At 55.0% G+C, this 21,014-nt stretch overlaps 1 protein-coding gene across 1 annotated transcript in view; it reads right to left on the bottom strand.

Moving 5' to 3' along the window:
- The window catches only part of LOC140427610 (fibroblast growth factor 4A-like), a 216,104-nt gene extending 200,941 nt beyond the window's left edge, over nucleotides 1-15,163 (bottom strand). Inside the window, exon 1 of the mRNA XM_072513018.1 lies at nucleotides 14,681-15,163. Within this exon, the coding sequence (XP_072369119.1) occupies nucleotides 14,681-14,858 (178 nt within the window). The 5' untranslated portion in view covers nucleotides 14,859-15,163. The remainder of the gene's footprint in view (nucleotides 1-14,680) is intronic.
- Nucleotides 15,164-21,014: the final 5,851 nt, after the last annotated feature.

Here is a 21,014-nt window from a genome sequence, read left to right as displayed (position 1 = left end):
TCCCACACACACTGACTCTCACTGGGGTATGGGTTCCACACACACTGACTCTCACTGGGGTACGGGTCCCACACACACTGAATCTCACTGGGGTAGGGGTCCCACACACACTGACTCTCACTGGGGTACGGGTTCCACACACACTGACTCTCACTGGGGTACGGGTCCCACACACACTGACTCTCACTGGGGTAGGGGTTCCACACACACTGACTCTCACTGGGGTACGGGTCCCACATACACTGACTCTCACTGGGGTACAGTTCCACACACACTGACTCTCACTGGGGTATGGGTTCCACACACACTGACTCTCACTGGGGTAGGGGTCCCAAACACACTGATTCTCACTGGGGTATGCGTCCCACACACACTGATTCTCACTGGGGTATGCGTCCCACACACACTGACTCTCACTGGGGTATGGGTCCCACACACACTGACTCTCACTGGGGTATGGGACCCACACACACTGATTCTCACTGGGGTACGGGTCCCACACACACTGACTCTCACTGGGGAAAGGGTTCCACACACACTGACTCTCACTGGGGTACAGTTCCACTCACACTGACTCTCACCGGGGTACGGGTTCCACACACACTGACTCTCACTGGGGTACGGGTCCCACACACACTGACTCCCACTGGGGTGTGGGTTCCACACACACTGACTCTCACTTGGCTACGGGTTCCACACACACTGACTCTCACTGGGGTACGGATTCCACACACACTGACTCCCACTGGGGTGTGGGTTCCACACACACTGACTCTCACTTGGCTACGGGTTCCACACACACTGACTCTCAGTGGGGTACGGGTCCCACACACACTGACTCTCACTGGGGTACGGGTCCCACACACACTGACTCTCACTGGGGTACGGGTCCCACACACACTGACTCTCACTGGGGGACGTGTCCCACACACACTGACTCTCACTGGGGTACGGGTCCCACACACACTGACTCTCACTGGGGAACGGATTCCACACACACTGACTCTCACTGTGGTACGGGTTCCACACACACTGACTCTCACTGGGGTACGGGTCCCACACACACTGACTCTCACTGGGGTACGGGTCCCACACACACTGACGCTCACTGGGGTACGGGTCCCACACACACTGACTCTCACTGGGGTACGGATCCCACACACACTGACTCTCACTGGGGAAAGGGTTCCACACACACTGACTCTGACTGGGCTACGGGTCCCACACACACTGACTCTCACTGGGGTTTGGGTCCCACACACACTGACTCTCACTGGGGTACGGGTCCCACACACACTGACTCTCACTGGGGTACAGGTCCCACACACACTGACTCTCACTGGGGTACGGGTCCCACACACACTGACTCTCACTGGGGTACGGGTCCCACACACACTGACTCTCACTGGGGTACGTGTCCCACACACACTGACTCTCACTGGGGTACGGGTCCCACACACACTGACTCTCACTGGGGAAAGGGTTCCACACACACTGACTCTCACTGGGGTACAGTTCCACTCACACTGACTCTCACCGGGGTACGGGTTCCACACACACTGACTCTCACTGGGGTACGGGTCCCACACACACTGACTCTCACTGGGGTAGGGTTCCCACACACACTGACTCCCACTGGGGTGTGGGTTCCACACACACTGACTCTCACTTGGCTACGGGTTCCACACACACTGACTCTCACTGGGGTACGGATTCCACACACACTGACTCTCACTGGGGTACGGGTTCCACACACACTGACTCTCACTGGGGTACGGATTCCACACACACTGACTCTCACTGGGGTACGGGTTCCACACACACTGACTCTCACTGGGGTAGGGGTCCCAAACACACTGATTCTCACTGGGGTATGCGTCCCACACACACTGACTCTCACTGGGGTATGGGTCCCACACACACTGACTCTCACTGGGGTACAGTTCCACACACACTGACGCTCACTGGGGTACGGGTCCCACACACACTGACTCTCACTGAGGTACGGGTCCCACACACACTGACTCTCACTGGGGTAGGGGTCCCAAACACACTGATTCTCACTGGGGTATGCGTCCCACACACACTGACTCTCACTGGGGTATGGGACCCACACACACTGATTCTCACTGGCGTTTGGATCCCACACACACTGACTCTCACTGGGGTATGGGACCCACACACACTGACTCTCACTGGGGTATGGGACCCACACACACTGATTCTCACTGGCGTTTGGATCCCACACACACTGACTCTCACTGGGGTACGGGTCCCACACACAGTGTCTGTCACTGGGGTACGGGTCCCACACACACTGACTCTCACTGGGGTACGGGATCCACACACACTCACTCTCACTGGGGTAAGGATCCCACACACACTGACTCTCACTGGGGTACGGGACCCACACGCACTGACTCTCACTGTGGTAGGGGTTCCACACACACTGACTCTCACTGGGGTACGGTTTCCACACACACTGACTCTCACTGAGGTAAGGTTCCCACACGCACTGACTCTCACTGGGGTACTGGTCCCACACACACTGACTCTCACTGGGGTACGGGTCCCACACACACTGACTCTCACTGGGGTACGGGTCCCACACACACTGACTCTCACTGGGGTACAGTTCCACACACACTGACTCTCACTGGGGTACGGGTCCCACACACACACTCTCACTGGTGTACGGGTCCCACACACACTGAGTCTCACTGGGGTATGGGTTCCACACACACTGACTCTCACTGGGGTACGGGTCCCACACACACTGAATCTCACTGGGGTATGGGTCCCACACACACTGACTCTCACTGGGGTACGGGTTCCACACACACTGACTCTCACTGGGGTACGGGTCCCACACACACTGACTCTCACTGGGGTAGGGGTTCCACACACACTGACTCTCACTGGGGTACGGGTCCCACACACACTGACTCTCACTGGGGTACAGTTCCACACACACTGACTCTCACTGGGGTATGGGTTCCACACACACTGACTCTTACTGGGGTACGGGTCCCACACACACTGACTCTCACTGGGGTATGGGTCCCACACACACTGACTCTCACTGGGGTACGGGTCCCACACACACTGACTCTCACTGGGATACGGGTCCAACACACACAGACTCTCACTGGGGTATGGGTCCCACACACACTGACTCTCACTGGGGTACGGGTCCCACACACACTGACTCTCACTGGGGTACGGGTCCCACACACACTGACTCTCACTGGGGTACGGGTCCCACACACACTGACTCTCACTGGGATACGGGTCCAACACACACAGACTCTCACTGGGGTATGGGTCCCACACACACTGACTCTCACTGGGGTACGGGTCCCACACACACTGACTCTCACTGGGGTACGGGTCCCACACACACTGACTCTCACTGGGGTACGGGTCCCACACACATTGACTCTCACTGGGGTACGGGTCCCACACACACTGACTCTCACTGGGGAAAGGGTTCCACACACACTGACTCTCACTGGGGTACAGTTCCACTCACACTGACTCTCACCGGGGTACGGGTTCCACACACACTGACTCTCACTGGGGTACGGGTCCCACACACACTGACTCCCACTGGGGTGTGGGTTCCACACACACTGACTCTCACTTGGCTACGGGTTCCACACACACTGACTCTCACTGGGGTACGGGTTCCACACACACTGACTCTCACTGGGGAACGGATTCCACACACACTGACTCTCACTGGGGTACGGGTCGCACACACACTGACTCTCACTGGGGTACGGGTCCCACACACACACTGACTCTCACTGGGGTAGGGGTCCCACACACACTGACTCTCACTGGGGTAGGGGTCCCACACACACTGACTCTCACTGTGGTACGGGTTCCACACACACTGACTCTCACTGGGGTACGGGTCCCACACACACTGACTCTCACTGGGGTAGGGGTTCCACACACACTGACTCTCACTGGGGTACGAGTCCCACACACACTGACTCTCACTGGGGTACGGGTGCCACACACACTGACTCTCACAGTGGTAAGAGTCCCCACACACACTGACTCTCACTGGGGTAGGCGTTCCACACATACTGACTCTCACTGGGGTAGCGGTTCCACACACACTGTCTCTCACTGGGGTACGGGTCCCACACACACTTACTCTCACTGGGGTACGGGTCCCACACACACTGACTCTCACTGGGGTACGGGTCCAACACACACTGACTCTCACTGGGGTACGGGTCCCACACACACTGACTCTCACTGGGGTACGGGTCCCACACACACTGACTCTCACTGGGCTACGGGTCCCACACACACTGACTCTCACTGGGGTACCGGTTCCACACACACTGCCTCTCACTGGGGTAAGGGTCCCACACACACTGACTCTCTCACTGGGGTACGGGTTCCACACACACTGACTCTCACTGGGGTAGGGGGTCCCACACACACTGACTCTCACTGGGGTAGGGGTCCCACACACACTGACTCTCACTGGGGTTTGGGTCACACTCACACTGACTCTCACTGGGGTACGGGTTCCACACACACTGACTCTCACTGGGGTACGGGTTCCACACACACTGACTCTCACTGGGGAAAGGGTTCCACACACACTGACTCTCACTGGGGTACAGTTCCACTCACACTGACTCTCACCGGGGTACGGGTTCCACACACACTGACTCTCACTGGGGTTTGGGTCCCACACACACTGACTCTCACTGGGGTAGGGGTCCCACACACACTGACTCTCACTGGGGTTTGGGTCCCACACACACTGACTCTCACTGGGGTACGGGTTCCACACACACTGACTCTCACTGGGGTACGGGTTCCACACACACTGACTCTCACTGGGGAAAGGGTTCCACACACACTGACTCTCACTGGGGTGCAGTTCCACTCACACTGACTCTCACCGGGGTACGGGTTCCACACACACTGACTCTCACTGGGGTACGGGTCCCACACACACTGACTCTCACTGGGGTAGGGTTCCCACACACACTGACTCCCACTGGGGTGTGGGTTCCACACACACTGACTCTCACTTGGCTACGGGTTCCACACACACTGACTCTCACTGGGGTACGAATTCCACACACACTGACTCTCACTGGGGTACGGGTTCCACACACACTGACTCTCACTGGGGTACGGATTCCACACACACTGACTCTCACTGGGGTACGGGTTCTACACACACTGACTCTCACTGGGGTACGGGTCCCACACACACTGACTCTCACTGGGGTACGGGTCCCACACACACTGACTTTCACTGGGGTACGGGTCCCAGACACACTGACTCTCACTGGGGTACGGGTCCCACTCACACTGACTCTCACTGGGGTACGGGTCCCACACACACTGACTATCACTGGGGTACGGGTCCCACACACACTGACTTTCACTGGGGTACGGGTCCCACACACACTGACTCTCACTGGGGTACGGGTCCCACACACACTGACTCTCACTGGGGTACGGGTCCCACACACACTGACTCTCACTGGGCTACGGGTCCCACACACACTGACTGTCAGGGGCACAGATAGGAGATTTTGTGGGAGCGTGAGAGACTCACGTTTGGTATGTTGCCTCCCAGGTGCAAGGGTACGTGATGTCTCGGATCGTGTTTTCCGGGTCCTTAAGGGGGAGGGGGAGCAGCCCCAAGTCGTGGTCCACATTGGCACTAACGACATAGGTAGGAAAGGGGATAAGGATGTCAGGCAGGCTTTCAGGGAGCTAGGATGGAAGCTCAGAACTAGAACAAACAGAGTTGTTATCTCTGGGTTGTTGCCCGTGCCACGTGATAGTGAGATGAGGAATAGGGAGAGAGAGCAATTAAACACGTGGCTACAGGGATGGTGCAGGCGGGAGGGATTCAGATTTCTGGATAACTGGGGCGCTTTCTGGGGAAGGTGGGACCTCTACAGACAGGATGGTCTACATCTGAACCTGCGGGGCACAAATATCCTGGGGGGGAGATTTGTTAGTGCTCTTTGGGGGGGTTTAAACTAATGCAGCAGGGGCATGGGAACCTGGATTGTAGTTTTAGGGTAAGGGAGAATGAGAGTATAGAGGTCAGGAGCTCAGATTTGACGTCGGAGGAGGGGGCCAGTGTTCAGGTAGGTGGTTTGAAGTGTGTCTACTTCAATGCCAGGAGTATACAAAATAAGGTAGGGGAACTGGCAGCATGGGTTGGTACCTGGGACTTCGATGTTGTGGCCATTTCGGAGACGTGGATAGAGCAGGGACAGGAATGGATGTTGCAGGTTCCGGGGTTTAGGTGTTTTAGTAAGCTCAGGGAAGGAGGCAAAAGAGGGGGAGGTGTGGCGCTGCTAGTCAAGAGCAGTATTACGGTGGCGGAGAGGATGCTAGATGGGGACTCATCTTCCGAGGTAGTATGGGCTGAGGTTAGAAACAGGAAAGGAGAGGTCACCCTGTTGGGAGTTTTCTATAGGCCTCCAAATAGTTCTAGGGATGTAGAGGAAAGGATGGCGAAGATGATCCTGGATATGAGCGAAAGTAACAGGGTAGTTATTATGGGAGACTTTAACTTTCCAAATATTGACTGGAAAAGATATAGTTCGAGTACATTAGATGGGTCGTTTTTTGTTCAGTGTGTGCAGGAGGGTTTCCTGACACAGTTTGTTGACAGGCCAACAAGAGGTGAGGCCACATTGGATTTGGTTTTGGGTAATGAACCAGGCCAGGTGTTGGATTTGGAGGTAGGTGAGCACTTTGGGGACAGTGACCACAGTTCGGTGACGTTTACGTTAAGGATGGAAAGGGATAAGTATACACCGCAGGGCAAGAATTATAGCTGGGGGAAGGGAAATTATGATGCCATTAGACGTGACTTGGGGGGGATAAGGTGGAGAAGTAGGCTGCAAGTTTTGGACACACTGGATAAGTGGAGCTTGTTCAAGGATCAGCTATTGCGTGTTCTTGATAAGTATGTACCGGTCAGGCAGGGAGGAAGGTGCCGAGCGAGGGAACCGTGGTTTACCAAAGAAGTGGAATCTCTTGTTAAGAGGAAGAAAGAGGCCTATGTGAAGATGAGGTGTGAAGTTTCAGTTGGGGCGATGGATAGTTACAAGGTAGCGAGGAAGGATCTAAAGAGAGAGCTAAGACGAGCAAGGAGGGGACATGAGAAGTATTTGGCAGGAAGGATCAAGGAAAACCCAAAAGCTTTCTATAGGTATGTCAGGAATAAGCGAATGACTAGGGACAGAGTAGGACCAGTCAAGGACAGGGATGGGAAGTTGTGTGTAGAGTCTGAAGAGATAGGCGAGATACTAAATGAATATTTTTCGTCAGTATTCACTCAGGAAAAAGATAATGTTGTGGAGGAGAATGCTGAGCTCCAGGTAAATAGATTAGATGGCATTGAGGTAAGTAGGGAAGAGGTGTTGGCAATTCTGGACAGGCTGAAAATAGATAAGTCCCCGGGGCCTGATGGGATTTATCCTAGGATTCTCTGGGAGGCCAGGGAAGAGATTGCTGGACCATTGGCTTTGATTTTTATGTCATCATTGGATACAGGAATAGTGCCAGAGGACTGGAGGATAGCAAATGTGGTCCCTTTGTTCAAAAAGGGGAGCAGAGACAACCCCGGCAACTATAGACCGGTGAGCCTCACGTCTGTAGTGGGTAAAGTCTTGGAGGGCATTATAAGAGACAAGATTTATAATCATCTAGATAGGAATAATATGATCAGGGATAGTCAGCATGGCTTTGTGAAGGGTAGGTCATGCCTCACAAACCTTATCGAGTTCTTTGAGAAGGTGACTGAACAGGTAGACGAGGGTAGAGCAGTTGATGTGGTGTATATGGATTTCAGCAAAGCGTTTGATAAGGTTCCCCACGGTAGGCTATTGCAGAAAATACGGAGGCTGGGGATTGAGGGTGATTTAGAGATGTGGATCAGAAATTGGCTAGCTGAAAGAAGACAGAGGGTGGTGGTTGATGGGAAATGTTCAGAATGGAGTTCTGTCACAAGTGGAGTACCACAAGGATCTGTTCTGGGGCCGATGCTGTTTGTCATTTTTATCAATGACCTAGAGGAAGGCGCAGAAGGGTGGGTGAGTAAATTTGCAGACGATACTAAAGTCGGTGGTGTTGTCGATAGTGAGGAAGGAAGTAGCAGGTTACAGAGGGATATAGATAAGCTGCAGTGCTGGGCTGAGAGGTGGCAAATGGAGTTTAATGTAGAGAAGTGTGAGGTGATTCACTTTGGAAGGAAAAACAGGAATGTGGAATATGTGGCTAATGGAAAAGTTCTTGAAAGTGTGGATGAGCAGAGGGATCTAGGTGTCCATGTACATAGATCCCTGAAAGTTGCCACCCAGGTTGATAGGGTGGTGAAGAAGGCCTATGGAGTGTTGGCCTTTATTGGTAGAGGGATTGAGTTCCGGAGTCAGGAGGTCATGTTGCAGCTGTACAGAACTCTGGTACGGCCGCATTTGGAGTATTGCGTACAGTTCTGGTCACCGCATTATAGGAAGGATGTGGAGGCTTTGGAACGGGTGCAGAGGAGATTTACCAGGATGTTGCCTGGTATGGAGGGAAAATCTTATGAGGAAAGGCTGATGGACTTGAGGTTGTTTTCGTTGGAGAGAAGAAGGTTAAGAGGAGACTTAATAGAGGCATACAAAATGATCAGAGGGTTAGATAGGGTGGACAGTGAGAGCCTTCTCCCGCGGATGGAAATGGCTAGCACGAGGGGACATAGCCTTAAACTGAGGGGTAATAGATATAGGACAGAGGTCAGGGGTAGGTTCTTTACGCAAAGAGTAGTGAGGCCGTGGAATGCCCTACCTGCTACAGTAGTGAACTCGCCAACATTAAGGGCATTTAAAAGTTTATTGGATAAACATATGGATGATAATGGTATAGTGTAGGTTAGATGGCTTTTGTTTCGGTGAAACATCGTGGGCCGAAGGGCCTGTACTGCGCTGTATTGTTCTATGTTCTATGTTCTATGACTCTCACTGGGGTACGGGTTCCACACACAGTGCCTCTCACTGGGGTAAGGGTCCCACACACACTGACTCTCTCACTGGGGTACGGGTTCCACACACACTGACTCTCACTGGGGTAGGGGGTCCCACACACACTGACTCTAACTGGGGTAGGGGTCCCACACACACTGACTCTCACTGGGGTTTGGGTCACACTCACACTGACTCTCACTGGGCTACGGGTCCCACACACACTGACTCACACTGGGGTTTGGGTCCCACACACACTGACTCTCACTGGGGTACGGGTTCCACACACACTGACTCTCACTGGGGTACGGGTTCCACACACACTGACTCTCACTTGGCAAAGGGTTCCACACACACTGACTCTCACTGGGGTACGGGTCCCACACACACTGACTCTCACTGGGGTACGGGTCCCACACACACTGACTCTCACTGGGGTACGGGTCCCACACACACACTGACTCTCACTGGGGCAATGGTCCCACACACACTGACTCTCACTGGGGTACGGGTTCCACACACACTGACTCTCACTGGGGTACGGGTTCCACACACACTGACTCTCACTGGGGTACGGGTTCCACACACACTGACTCTCACTGGGGTACGGGTCCCACACACACTGACTCTCACTGGGGTACGGGACCCACACACACTGACTCTCACTGGGGTACGGGTCCCACACACACACTGACTCTCACTAGGGTAGGGGTCCCACACACACTGACTCTCACTGGGGTACGGGTCCCACACACACTGACTCTCACTGTGGTACGGGTTCCACACACACTGACTCTCACTGGGGTACGGGTCCCACACACACTGACTCTCACTGGGGTAGGGGTTCCACACACACTGACTCTCACTGGGGTACGGGTCCCACACACACTGACTCTCACTGGGGTACAGTTCCACACACACTGACTCTCACTGGGGTATGGGTTCCACACACACTGACTCTTACTGGGGTACGGTTCCACACACACTGACTCTCACTGGGGTACGGGTTCCACACACACTGACTCTCACTGGGGTACGGGTCCCACACACACTGACTCTCACTGGGGTACGGGTCCCACACACACTGACTCTCACTGGGGTACGGGTCCCACACACACTGACTCTCACTGGGGTACGGGTCCCACACACACTGACTCTCACTGGGGTACGGGTCCCACACACACTGACTTTCACTGGGGTACGGGTCCCACACACACTGACTCTCACTGGGGTACGGGTCCCACATACACTGACTCTCACTGGGGTACGGGTCCCACACACACTGACTCTCACTGGGCTACGGGTCCCACACACACTGACTCTCACTGGGGTAGGGGGTCCCACACACACTGACTCTCACTGGGGTACGGGTTCCACACACACTGACTCTCACTGGGGTACGGGTCCCACACACACTGACTCTCACTGGGGTACGGGACCCACACACACTGACTCTCACTGGGGTACGGGTCCCACACACACACTGACTCTCACTAGGGTAGGGGTCCCACACACACTGACTCTCACTGGGGTACGGGTCCCACACACACTGACTCTCACTGTGGTACGGGTTCCACACACACTGACTCTCACTGGGGTACGGGTCCCACACACACTGACTCTCACTGGGGTAGGGGTTCCACACACACTGACTCTCACTGGGGTACGGGTTCCACACACACTGACTCTCACTGGGGTACGGGTCCCACACACACTGACTCTCACTGGGGTACGGGTTCCACACACAGTGCCTCTCACTGGGGTAAGGGTCCCACACACACTGACTCTCACTGGGGTAGGGGGTCCCACACACACTGACTCTCACTGGGGTTTGGGTCACACACACACTGACTCTCACTGGGGCAATGGTCCCACACACACTGACTCTCACTGGGGTACGGGTTCCACACACACTGACTCTCACTGGGGTACGGGTTCCACACACACTGACTCTCACTGGGGTACGGGTTCCACACACACTGACTCTCACTGGGGTACGGGTCCCACACACACTGACTCTCACTGGGGTACGGGACCCACACACACTGACTCTCACTGGGGTACGGGTCCCACACACACACTGACTCTCACTAGGGTAGGGGTCCCACACACACTGACTCTCACTGGGGTACGGGTCCCACACACACTGACTCTCACTGTGGTACGGGTTCCACACACACTGACTCTCACTGGGGTACGGGTCCCACACACACTGACTCTCACTGGGGTAGGGGTTCCACACACACTGACTCTCACTGGGGTACGGGTCCCACAGACACTGACTCTCACTGGGGTACAGTTCCACACACACTGACTCTCACTGGGGTATGGGTTCCACACACACTGACTCTTACTGGGGTACGGTTCCACACACACTGACTCTCACTGGGGTACGGGTTCCACACACACTGACTCTCACTGGGGTACGGGTCCCACACACACTGACTCTCACTGGGGTACGGGTCCCACACACACTGACTCTCACTGGGGTACGGGTCCCACACACACTGACTCTCACTGGGGTACGGGTCCCACACACACTGACTCTCACTGGGGTACGGGTCCCACACACACTGACTTTCACTGGGGTACGGGTCCCACACACACTGACTCTCACTGGGGTACGGGTCCCACATACACTGACTCTCACTGGGGTACGGGTCCCACACACACTGACTCTCACTGGGCTACGGGTCCCACACACACTGACTCTCACTGGGCTACGGGTCCCACACACACTGACTCTCACTGGGGTAGGGGGTCCCACACACACTGACTCTCACTGGGGTACGGGTTCCACACACACTGACTCTCACTGGGGTACGGGTCCCACACACACTGACTCTCACTGGGGTACGGGACCCACACACACTGACTCTCACTGGGGTACGGGTCCCACACACACACTGAATCTCACTAGGGTAGGGGTCCCACACACACTGACTCTCACTGGGGTACGGGTCCCACACACACTGACTCTCACTGTGGTACGGGTTCCACACACACTGACTCTCACTGGGGTACGGGTCCCACACACACTGACTCTCACTGGGGTAGGGGTTCCACACACACTGGCTCTCACTAGGGTACGGGTCCCACACACTGACTCTCACTGGGGTACGGGTCCCACACACACTGACTCTCACTGGGGTAGGGGTTCCACACACACTGACTCTCACTGGGGTACAGTTCCACACACACTGACTCTCACTGGGGTATGGGTTCCACACACACTGACTCTTACTGGGGTACGGTTCCACACACACTGACTCTCACTGGGGTACGGGTTCCACACACACTGACTCTCACTGGGGTACGGGTCCCACACACACTGACTCTCACTGGGGTACGGGTCCCACACACACTGACTCTCACTGGGGTACGGGTCCCACACACACTGACTCTCACTGGGGTACGGGTCCCACACACACTGACTTTCACTGGGGTACGGGTCCCACACACACTGACTCTCACTGGGGTACGGGTCCCACATACACTGACTCTCACTGGGGTACGGGTCCCACACACACTGACTCTCACTGGGCTACGGGTCCCACACACACTGACTCTCACTGGGGTACGGGTCCCACACACACTGACTCTCTCACTGGGGTACGGGTTCCACACACACTGACTCTCACTGGGGTAGGGGGTCCCACACACACTGACTCTCACTGGGGTAGGGGTCCCACACACACTGACTCTCACTGGGGTTTGGGTCACACACACACTGACTCTCACTGGGGTACGGGTCCCACACACACTGACTCTCACTGGGGTAGGGGGTCCCACACACACTGACTCTCACTGGGGTAGGGGTCCCACACACACTGACTCTCACTGGGGTTTGGGTCACACACACACTGACTCTCACTGGGGTAGGGGTCCCACACACACTGACTCTCACTGGGGCAATGGTCCCACACACACTGACGCTCACTGGGGTACGGGTCCCACACACACTGTCTCTCACTGGGGAAAGGGTTCCACACACACTGACTCTCACTGGGGTTTGGGTCCCACACACACTGACTCTCACTGGGGCAATGGTCCCACACACACTGACTCTCACTGGGGCAATGGTCTCACACACACTGACTCTCACTGGGGTACGGGTCCCACACACACTGACCCTCACTGGGGTACGTGTTCCACACACACTGACTCTCACTGGGGTATGGGTTCCACACACACTGACTCTCAGTGGGGTACGGGTCCCACACACACTGACTCTCACTGGGGAAAGGGTTCCACACACACTGACTCTCACTGGGGTACGGGTCCCACACACACTGACTCTCACTGGGGTACGGGTCCCACACACACTGACTCTCACTGGGGTACGGGTCCCACACACACTGACTCTCACTGGGGTACGGGTCCCACACACACTGACTCTCACTGGGGTACGGGTCCCACACACACTGACTCTCACTGGGGTATGGGTTCCACACACACTGACTCTTACTGGGGTACGTGTTCCACACACACTGACTCTCACTGGGGTACGGGTTCCACACACACTGACTCTCACTGGGGTAGGGGGTCCCACACACACTGACTCTCACTGGGGTAGGGGTCCCACACACACTGACTCTCACTGGGGTTTGGGTCACACTCACACTGACTCTCACTGGGGTACGGGTCCCACACACACTGACTTTCACTGGGGTACGGGTCCCACACACACTGACTCTCACTGGGGTACGGGTCCCACACACACTGACTCTCACTGGGCTACGGGTCCCACACACACTGACTCTCACTGGGGTACGGGTTCCACACACAGTGCCTCTCACTGGGGTAAGGGTCCCACACACACTGACTCTCACTGGGGTAGGGGGTCCCACACACACTGACTCTCACTGGGGTTTGGGTCACACACACACTGACTCTCACTGGGGTACGGGTCCCACACACACTGACTCTCACTGGGGTATGGGTTCCACACACACTGACTCTCACTGGGGTAGGGGTTCCACACACACTGACTCTCACTGGGGTTTGGGTCACACACACACTGACTCTCACTGGGGTACGGGTCCCACACACACTGACTCTCACTGGGGTACGGGTCCCACACACACTGACTCTCACTGGGGTAAGGGTCCCACACACACTGACTCTCACTGGGGTAGGGGGTCCCACACACACTGACTCTCACTGGGGTACGGGTCCCACACACACTGACTCTCACTGGGGTACGGGTCCCACACACACTGACTCTCACTGGGGTTTGGGTCACACACACACTGACTCTCACTGGGGTTTGGGTTCCACACACACTGACTCTCATTAAAGTAAGATACATTTCTATTACCAATCTGTTTTCTTAGAATGGAAAGTCTGTTCTTTGGACCATTGACTTTGGGCGTTTCCCCGGTAACCCTGTGCGAATGAGATTCTTTGCGAATTGCTGTCACTTATCTGTGACCATCATCCAGGTCCCTTTGTGACCTCTGCTGTCTCTGACCTGCTGACCAGGAGTTTGTAAAGTTAATATGAAGCAAGTCTGGCTGCGATCTCTGGATGGTCTTTCCATCTGTCCGCATCTCAAATCTGGTATTTAGATATTGAACCATGCCAGTTCTGGCCACAAGCCCCTTTGTCTAGCTGTGGATGAATGTGCCCTCTAACCCCTGACACAGAGATGACCCAGTCCATACCTGACCACTTGACCTTGTATTTCTGTCGTACATCTCTCCAAGTCGGGCCGAGCTCTGCACCTGCTTTGTTTCGGGTCACTGCTCCTGAACACATCTCCTGAACCTTCGCCAACATTAACATCGCAGTCAGGCTGTTGAAGAATTTCTGAGTTGGAGTTCTCCTGACTCCTCGCGACATCAGCCTTCGTGGAGCAGAGGCGAAGTTAAAGTTTTGATCAATGTCCCGGTGTGAATCCTCACAAAACAAACTGCAAACAATGATTCTTTACTGAAAGGCTCTAACGATCAATCTGAAAGGAAATATTTGTAGTTTTTGAGTGTTGGCAGTGATATTTATAGCATGTTTGGAATCAGTGGTCTGTTTCACTCTGGGTTGATAACCAGACTGTCCTCTAATGAAAGTAAACAGATTTGAAGCAGGGTCATTGGTCACAGGACAGTCAGAACTTCCACTCTCCAACAATCCCACCAGAATGGAGACTGGGATCCTGTGCAATGCCAGGCAGCAGCAATAAACCAGCTTCTTGCACCATTGCATTACTGACTGCACCCTCCCCAAGTTCAGCAGACACTAAAACCCCTCCAGATACCACGAAAGGCAAATGAATGAGCTTGTTGTGAACATGCTGCGTCAGGGCGATGTTTCTGTGCAAAACTGTGTGTTTGTGACGACACTGTAAAATAAAACACAGGCAGGTTATCTGGAAGGAGGTGACTCTCACTGGGATACAGTTCCTGAAGGTGCTGACTCTCCCTGGGACACAGTTCCTGAAGGTGCTGACTCTCACTGGGATACAGTTCCTGAAGGTGCTGACTCTCACTGGGGGACAGTTCCTGAAGGTGCTGACTCTCACTGGGGGACAGTTCCTGAAGGTGCTGACTCTCACTGGGACACAGTTCCTGAAGGTGCTGACTCTCACTGGGACACAGTTCCTGAAGGTGCAGACTCACTGGGATACAGTTCCTGAAGGTGCTGACTCTCACTGGGGGACAGTTCCTGAAGGTGCTGACTCTCACTGGGACACAGTTCCTGAAGGTGCTGACTCTCCCTGGGACACAGTTCCTGAAGGTGCTGACTCTCACTGGGGGACAGTTCCTGAAGGTGCTGACTCTCACTGGGGGACAGTTCCTGAAGGTGCTGACTCTCACTGGGGGACAGTTCCTGAAGGTGCTGACTCTCACTGGGACACAGTTCCTGAAGGTGCTGACTCTCACTGGGACACAGTTCCTGAAGGTGCTGACTCTCACTGGGGGACAGTTCCTGAAGGTGCTGACTCTCACTGGGACACAGTTCCTGAAGGTGCTGACTCTCACTGGGGGACAGTTCCTGAAGGTGCTGACTCTCACTGGGACACAGTTCCTGAAGGTGCTGACTCTCGCTGGGGGACAGTTCCTGAAGGTGCTGACTCTCACTGGGGGACAGTTCCTGAAGGTGCTGACTCTCACTGGGACACAGTTCCTGAAGGTGCTGACTCTCACTGGGACACAGTTCCTGAAGGTGCTGACTCTCACTGGGGGACAGTTCCTGAAGGTGCTGACTCTCACTGGGGGACAGTTCCTGAAGGTGCTGACTCTCACTGGGACACAGTTCCTGAAGGTGCTGGCTCTCGCTGGGGGACAGTTCCTGAAGGTGTTGACTCTCGCTGGGGGACAGTTCCTGAAGGTGCTGACTCTCACTGGGACACAGTTCCTGAAGGTGCTGACTCTCACTGGGACACAGTTCCTGAAGGTGCTGACTCTCACTGGGACACAGTTCCTGAAGGTGCTGACTCTCACTGGGGGACAGTTCCTGAAGGTGCTGACTCTCACTGGGACACAGTTCCTGAAGGTGCTGACTCTCACTGGGGGACAGTTCCTGAAGGTGCTGACTCTCACTGGGGGACAGTTCCTGAAGGTGCTGACACTCACTGGAGGACAGTTCCTGAAGGTGCTGACTCTCACTGGGGACAGTTCCTGAAGGTGCTGACTCTCACTGGGGACAGTTCCTGAAGGTGCTGACTCTCACTGGGGGACAGTTCCTGAAGGTGCTGATGCTCACTGGGGGACAGTTCCTGAAGGTGCTGACTCTCACTGGGGACAGTTCCTGAAGGTGCTGACTCTCACTGGGGACAGTTCCTGAAGGTGCTGACTCTCACTGGGGGACAGTTCCTGAAGGTGTTGACTCTTGCTGGGGGACAGTTCCTGAAGGTGCTGACACTCACTGGAGGACAGTTCCTGAAGGTGTTGACTCTCACTGGGATACAGTTCCTGAAGGTGTTGACTCTCACTGGGACACGGTTCCTGATGGTGCTGACTCTCACTGGGGACAGTTCCTGAAGGCGCTGACTCTCACTGGGGACAGTTCCTGAAGGCGCTGACTCTCACAGGCACAGTTCCTGAAGGTGCTGACTCTCACTGGGACACGGTTCCTGATGGTGCTGACTCTCACTGGGACACAGTTCCTGAAGGTGCTGACTCTCATTGGGACACAGTTCCTGAAGGTGCTGACTCTCACTGGGGGACAGTTCCTGAAGGTGTTGACTCTCACTGGGGGACAGTTCCTGAAGGTGCTGACTCTCACTGGGATACAGTTCCTGAAGGTGCTGACTCTCACTGGGGGACAGTTCCTGAAGGTGCTGACTCTCACTGGGGTACAGTGCCTGTAGGTGCTGACTCTCACTGGGACACAGTTCCTGAAGGTGCTGACTCTCACTGGGACACAGTTCCTGAAGGTGTTGACTCTCACTGGGATACAGTTCCTGAAGGTGCTGACTCTCACTGGGGGACAGTTCCTGAAGGTGCTGACTCTCACTGGGGGACAGTTCCTGAAGGTGCTGACTCTCGCTGGGGGACAGTTCCTGAAGGTGTTGACTCTCGCTGGGGGACAGTTCCTGAAGGTGCTGACTCTCACTGGGGGACAGTTCCTGAAGGTGCTGACTCTCACTGGGGGACAGTTCCTGAAGGTGCTGACTCTCACTGGGACACAGTTCCTGAAGGTGCTGACTCTCACTGGGGGACAGTTCCTGAAGGTGCTGACTCTCACTCGGACACAGTTCCTGAAAGTGCTGACTCTCACTGGGGGACAGTTCCTGAAGGTGTTGACTCTCGCTGGGGGACAGTTCCTGAAGGTGCTGACTCTCACTGGGGGACAGTTCCTGAAGGTGCTGACACTCACTGGAGGACAGTTCCTGAAGGTGCTGACTCTCACTGGGGACAGTTCCTGAAGGTGCTGACTCTCACTGGGGACAGTTCCTGAAGGTGCTGACTCTCACTGGGGGACAGTTCCTGAAGGTGCTGATGCTCACTGGGGGACAGTTCCTGAAGGTGCTGACTCTCACTGGGGACAGTTCCTGAAGGTGCTGACTCTCACTGGGGACAGTTCCTGAAGGTGCTGACTCTCACTGGGGGACAGTTCCTGAAGGTGTTGACTCTCGCTGGGGGACAGTTCCTGAAGGTGCTGACACTCACTGGAGGACAGTTCCTGAAGGTGTTGACTCTCACTGGGATACAGTTCCTGAAGGTGTTGACTCTCACTGGGACACGGTTCCTGATGGTGCTGACTCTCACTGGGGACAGTTCCTGAAGGCGCTGACTCTCACTGGGGACAGTTCCTGAAGGCGCTGACTCTCACAGGCACAGTTCCTGAAGGTGCTGACTCTCACTGGGACACGGTTCCTGATGGTGCTGACTCTCACTGGGACACAGTTCCTGAAGGTGCTGACTCTCATTGGGACACAGTTCCTGAAGGTGCTGACTCTCACTGGGGGACAGTTCCTGAAGGTGCTGACTCTCACTGGGGCACAGTTCCTGAAGGTGCTGACTCTCACTGGGATACAGTTCCTGAAGGTGCTGACTCTCACTGGGGGACAGTTCCTGAAGGTGCTGACTCTCACTGGGGTACAGTGCCTGTAGGTGCTGACTCTCACTGGGATACAGTTCCTGAAGGTGCTAACTCTCACTGGGGGACAGTTCCTGAAGGTGCTGACTCTCACTGGGACACAGTTCCTGAAGGTGCTGACTCTCACTGGGACACAGTTCCTGAAGGTGTTGACTCTCACTGGGATACAGTTCCTGAAGGTGCTGACTCTCACTGGGGGACAGTTCCTGAAGGTGCTGACTCTCACTGGGGGACAGTTCCTGAAGGTGCTGACTCTCACTGGGGGACAGTTCCTGAAGGTGCTGACTCTCACTGGGGGACAGTTCCTGAAGGTGCTGACTCTCACTGGGGGACAGTGCCGGAAGGTGCTGATTCTCACTGGGACACTAGTTCCTGAAGGTGCTGACTCTCACTGGGGGGAGTTCCTGAAGGTGCTGACTCTCACTGGGGGACAGTGCCTGAAGGTGCTGATTCTCACTGGGACACAGTTCCTGAAGGTGCTGACTCTCACTGGGATACAGTTCCTGAAGGTGCTGACTCTCACTGGGGCTAACCCACTGTGCCACCTCGATGCCCTTAGAAACGGATCTGAGTATGTCCTGATAAGAATAGATACTTTCACCAAACAGCATTTCCCCATCACCTACCATCCACAATCCAATGGAATCGTAGTGTGCATGAACCGGGCACTAAAAGGGATCATCAGGAAAACCGTGCAGAGGGCAGCACGGTGGCGCAGTGGGTTAGCACTGCTGCCTCATGGCGCCGCGGTCCCAGGTTCGATCCCGGCTCTGGGTCACTGTCCGTGTGGAGTTTGCACATTCTCCCCGTGTTTGCGTGGGTTTCGCCCCCACAACCCAAAGATGTGCAGGCTAGGTGGATTGGCCCCGCTAAATTGCCCCTAAATTGTGAAGTGTTGGGTACTCTGAGACACAGACAAACCAACACGGTTGCGAATGGTACAATGCAGTTTTATTTCAATGAACTATTTACATATTAAACTCTGGTATTCAGCACATGGTGAACCTCTGAGTGGCTGGCAATGAGGTCTGTGCCCTGAGCCCTCTCCTGCTCCAGTGCCCAGGAAGTGTCGTGTTCCCTGCTTTGTACTGTGTATGCTCTTGTCCGTGATTGGCTGTCATGTTTTGTGTGTTGATTGGTCCGTTGATCTGTCCATCATCATGTGTGTATGTATGTGCTGTGATGTTCACCTGAATGTCATGACATCCCCCCTTTTTTACAGGATTATGTGCCTACGTGTTTATAAATAGAGGTGTGTACTGAGTGTAGCTAAATGTGTGTGTGTGCAATATTTACAGCATGTACATGGGGTTTAACTATATACAAGGGGCCATGTCGGGTGTGACATAACAACGAGGTTGTACCATAAACAAAGAACGGGGAGATGTTGAACGATAAAGCGAATTCCTGTAACGATAAGAACATAAACATATTAACAAAGTGGTTGCATTAGTTCAATGTACAAACAGGCTCATAAGTCCAGTCTAGTAGGTGGGCGACGAATTCGGGTTGACCGCCTCAAGGGTGGGTCTGGAACCACCGGCTGAGGAACGGGCCTGGCCACGGGCGACGACGGAAGGGGCATGGTAGCAGGCAGCTCCACGAAGTCGAAATCAGGAACAACAGGAGGGTACGGTGTCGGTGTAAGGTCTCGTACCGAGCGTGGAAGCTGGCGAAGAGCCCGGCGATTGCGCCTACGAACGGATCCATCAGACATGCGAACCAGGAACGAGCGGGGAGCCACGCATCAGAGAACTTCGGCAGGTGCTGACCAGCCACCTTCTGGTAGGTGGATGCGGACTTCGTCTCCAGGGGCCAGGGCGGGAAGATCAGTTGCCCGCGTGTCATACGCCCTCCTCTGGCGACCGCGCTGCAGTTGCTTCCTGTGCAGTACCGGAGCATGGTCTGTTGTTGGTGCCAGGATGGAAGGCACAGTGGTCCTGAGGGCGCGACCCATCAGCAGCTGCGCTGGTGAGAGACCAGTGGATAGTGGGGCCGAGCGATAGGCCAGCAGGGCGAGGCAGAAATCCGATCTGGCAGCAGCAGCCTTACAGAGGAGCCGCTTGACGATGTGAACGCCCTTCTCCGCCTTTCTTTTGGACTAGGGGTGCAGAGGGCTAAACGTCACGTGTGTGAAGCCATACGAGGCAGCAAACGATGACCATTCCTGGCTGGCGAAACAGGGCCCATTGTCCGACATGACCGTCATCGGAATGCCGTGGCGAGCGAAGGTGGCTTTGCAGGCCCTTCTGACAGCGGACGATGTCAAATCGTGCAGGCGTATGACCTCTGGGTAGTTGGAGAAGTAGTCAACGACGATGACATAGTCCCTGCCGAGCGCGTGAAAGAGGTCCACACCCACCTTCGCCCAGGGGGACGTCACCAGCTCATGGGGCAGAAGCGTTTCAGGAGGTTGCGTCGGCTGAAACCTTTGGCAGGTTGGGCAGTTGAGCACCA

The sequence above is a fragment of the Scyliorhinus torazame genome, chromosome 8 (assembly GCF_047496885.1).
Source record: "Scyliorhinus torazame isolate Kashiwa2021f chromosome 8, sScyTor2.1, whole genome shotgun sequence".
Lineage (NCBI taxonomy): Eukaryota > Metazoa > Chordata > Chondrichthyes > Carcharhiniformes > Scyliorhinidae > Scyliorhinus > Scyliorhinus torazame.
The sequence above is the reverse complement of the archived record's forward strand: the minus strand, read 5'-3'. Positions and strand labels throughout refer to the sequence as shown.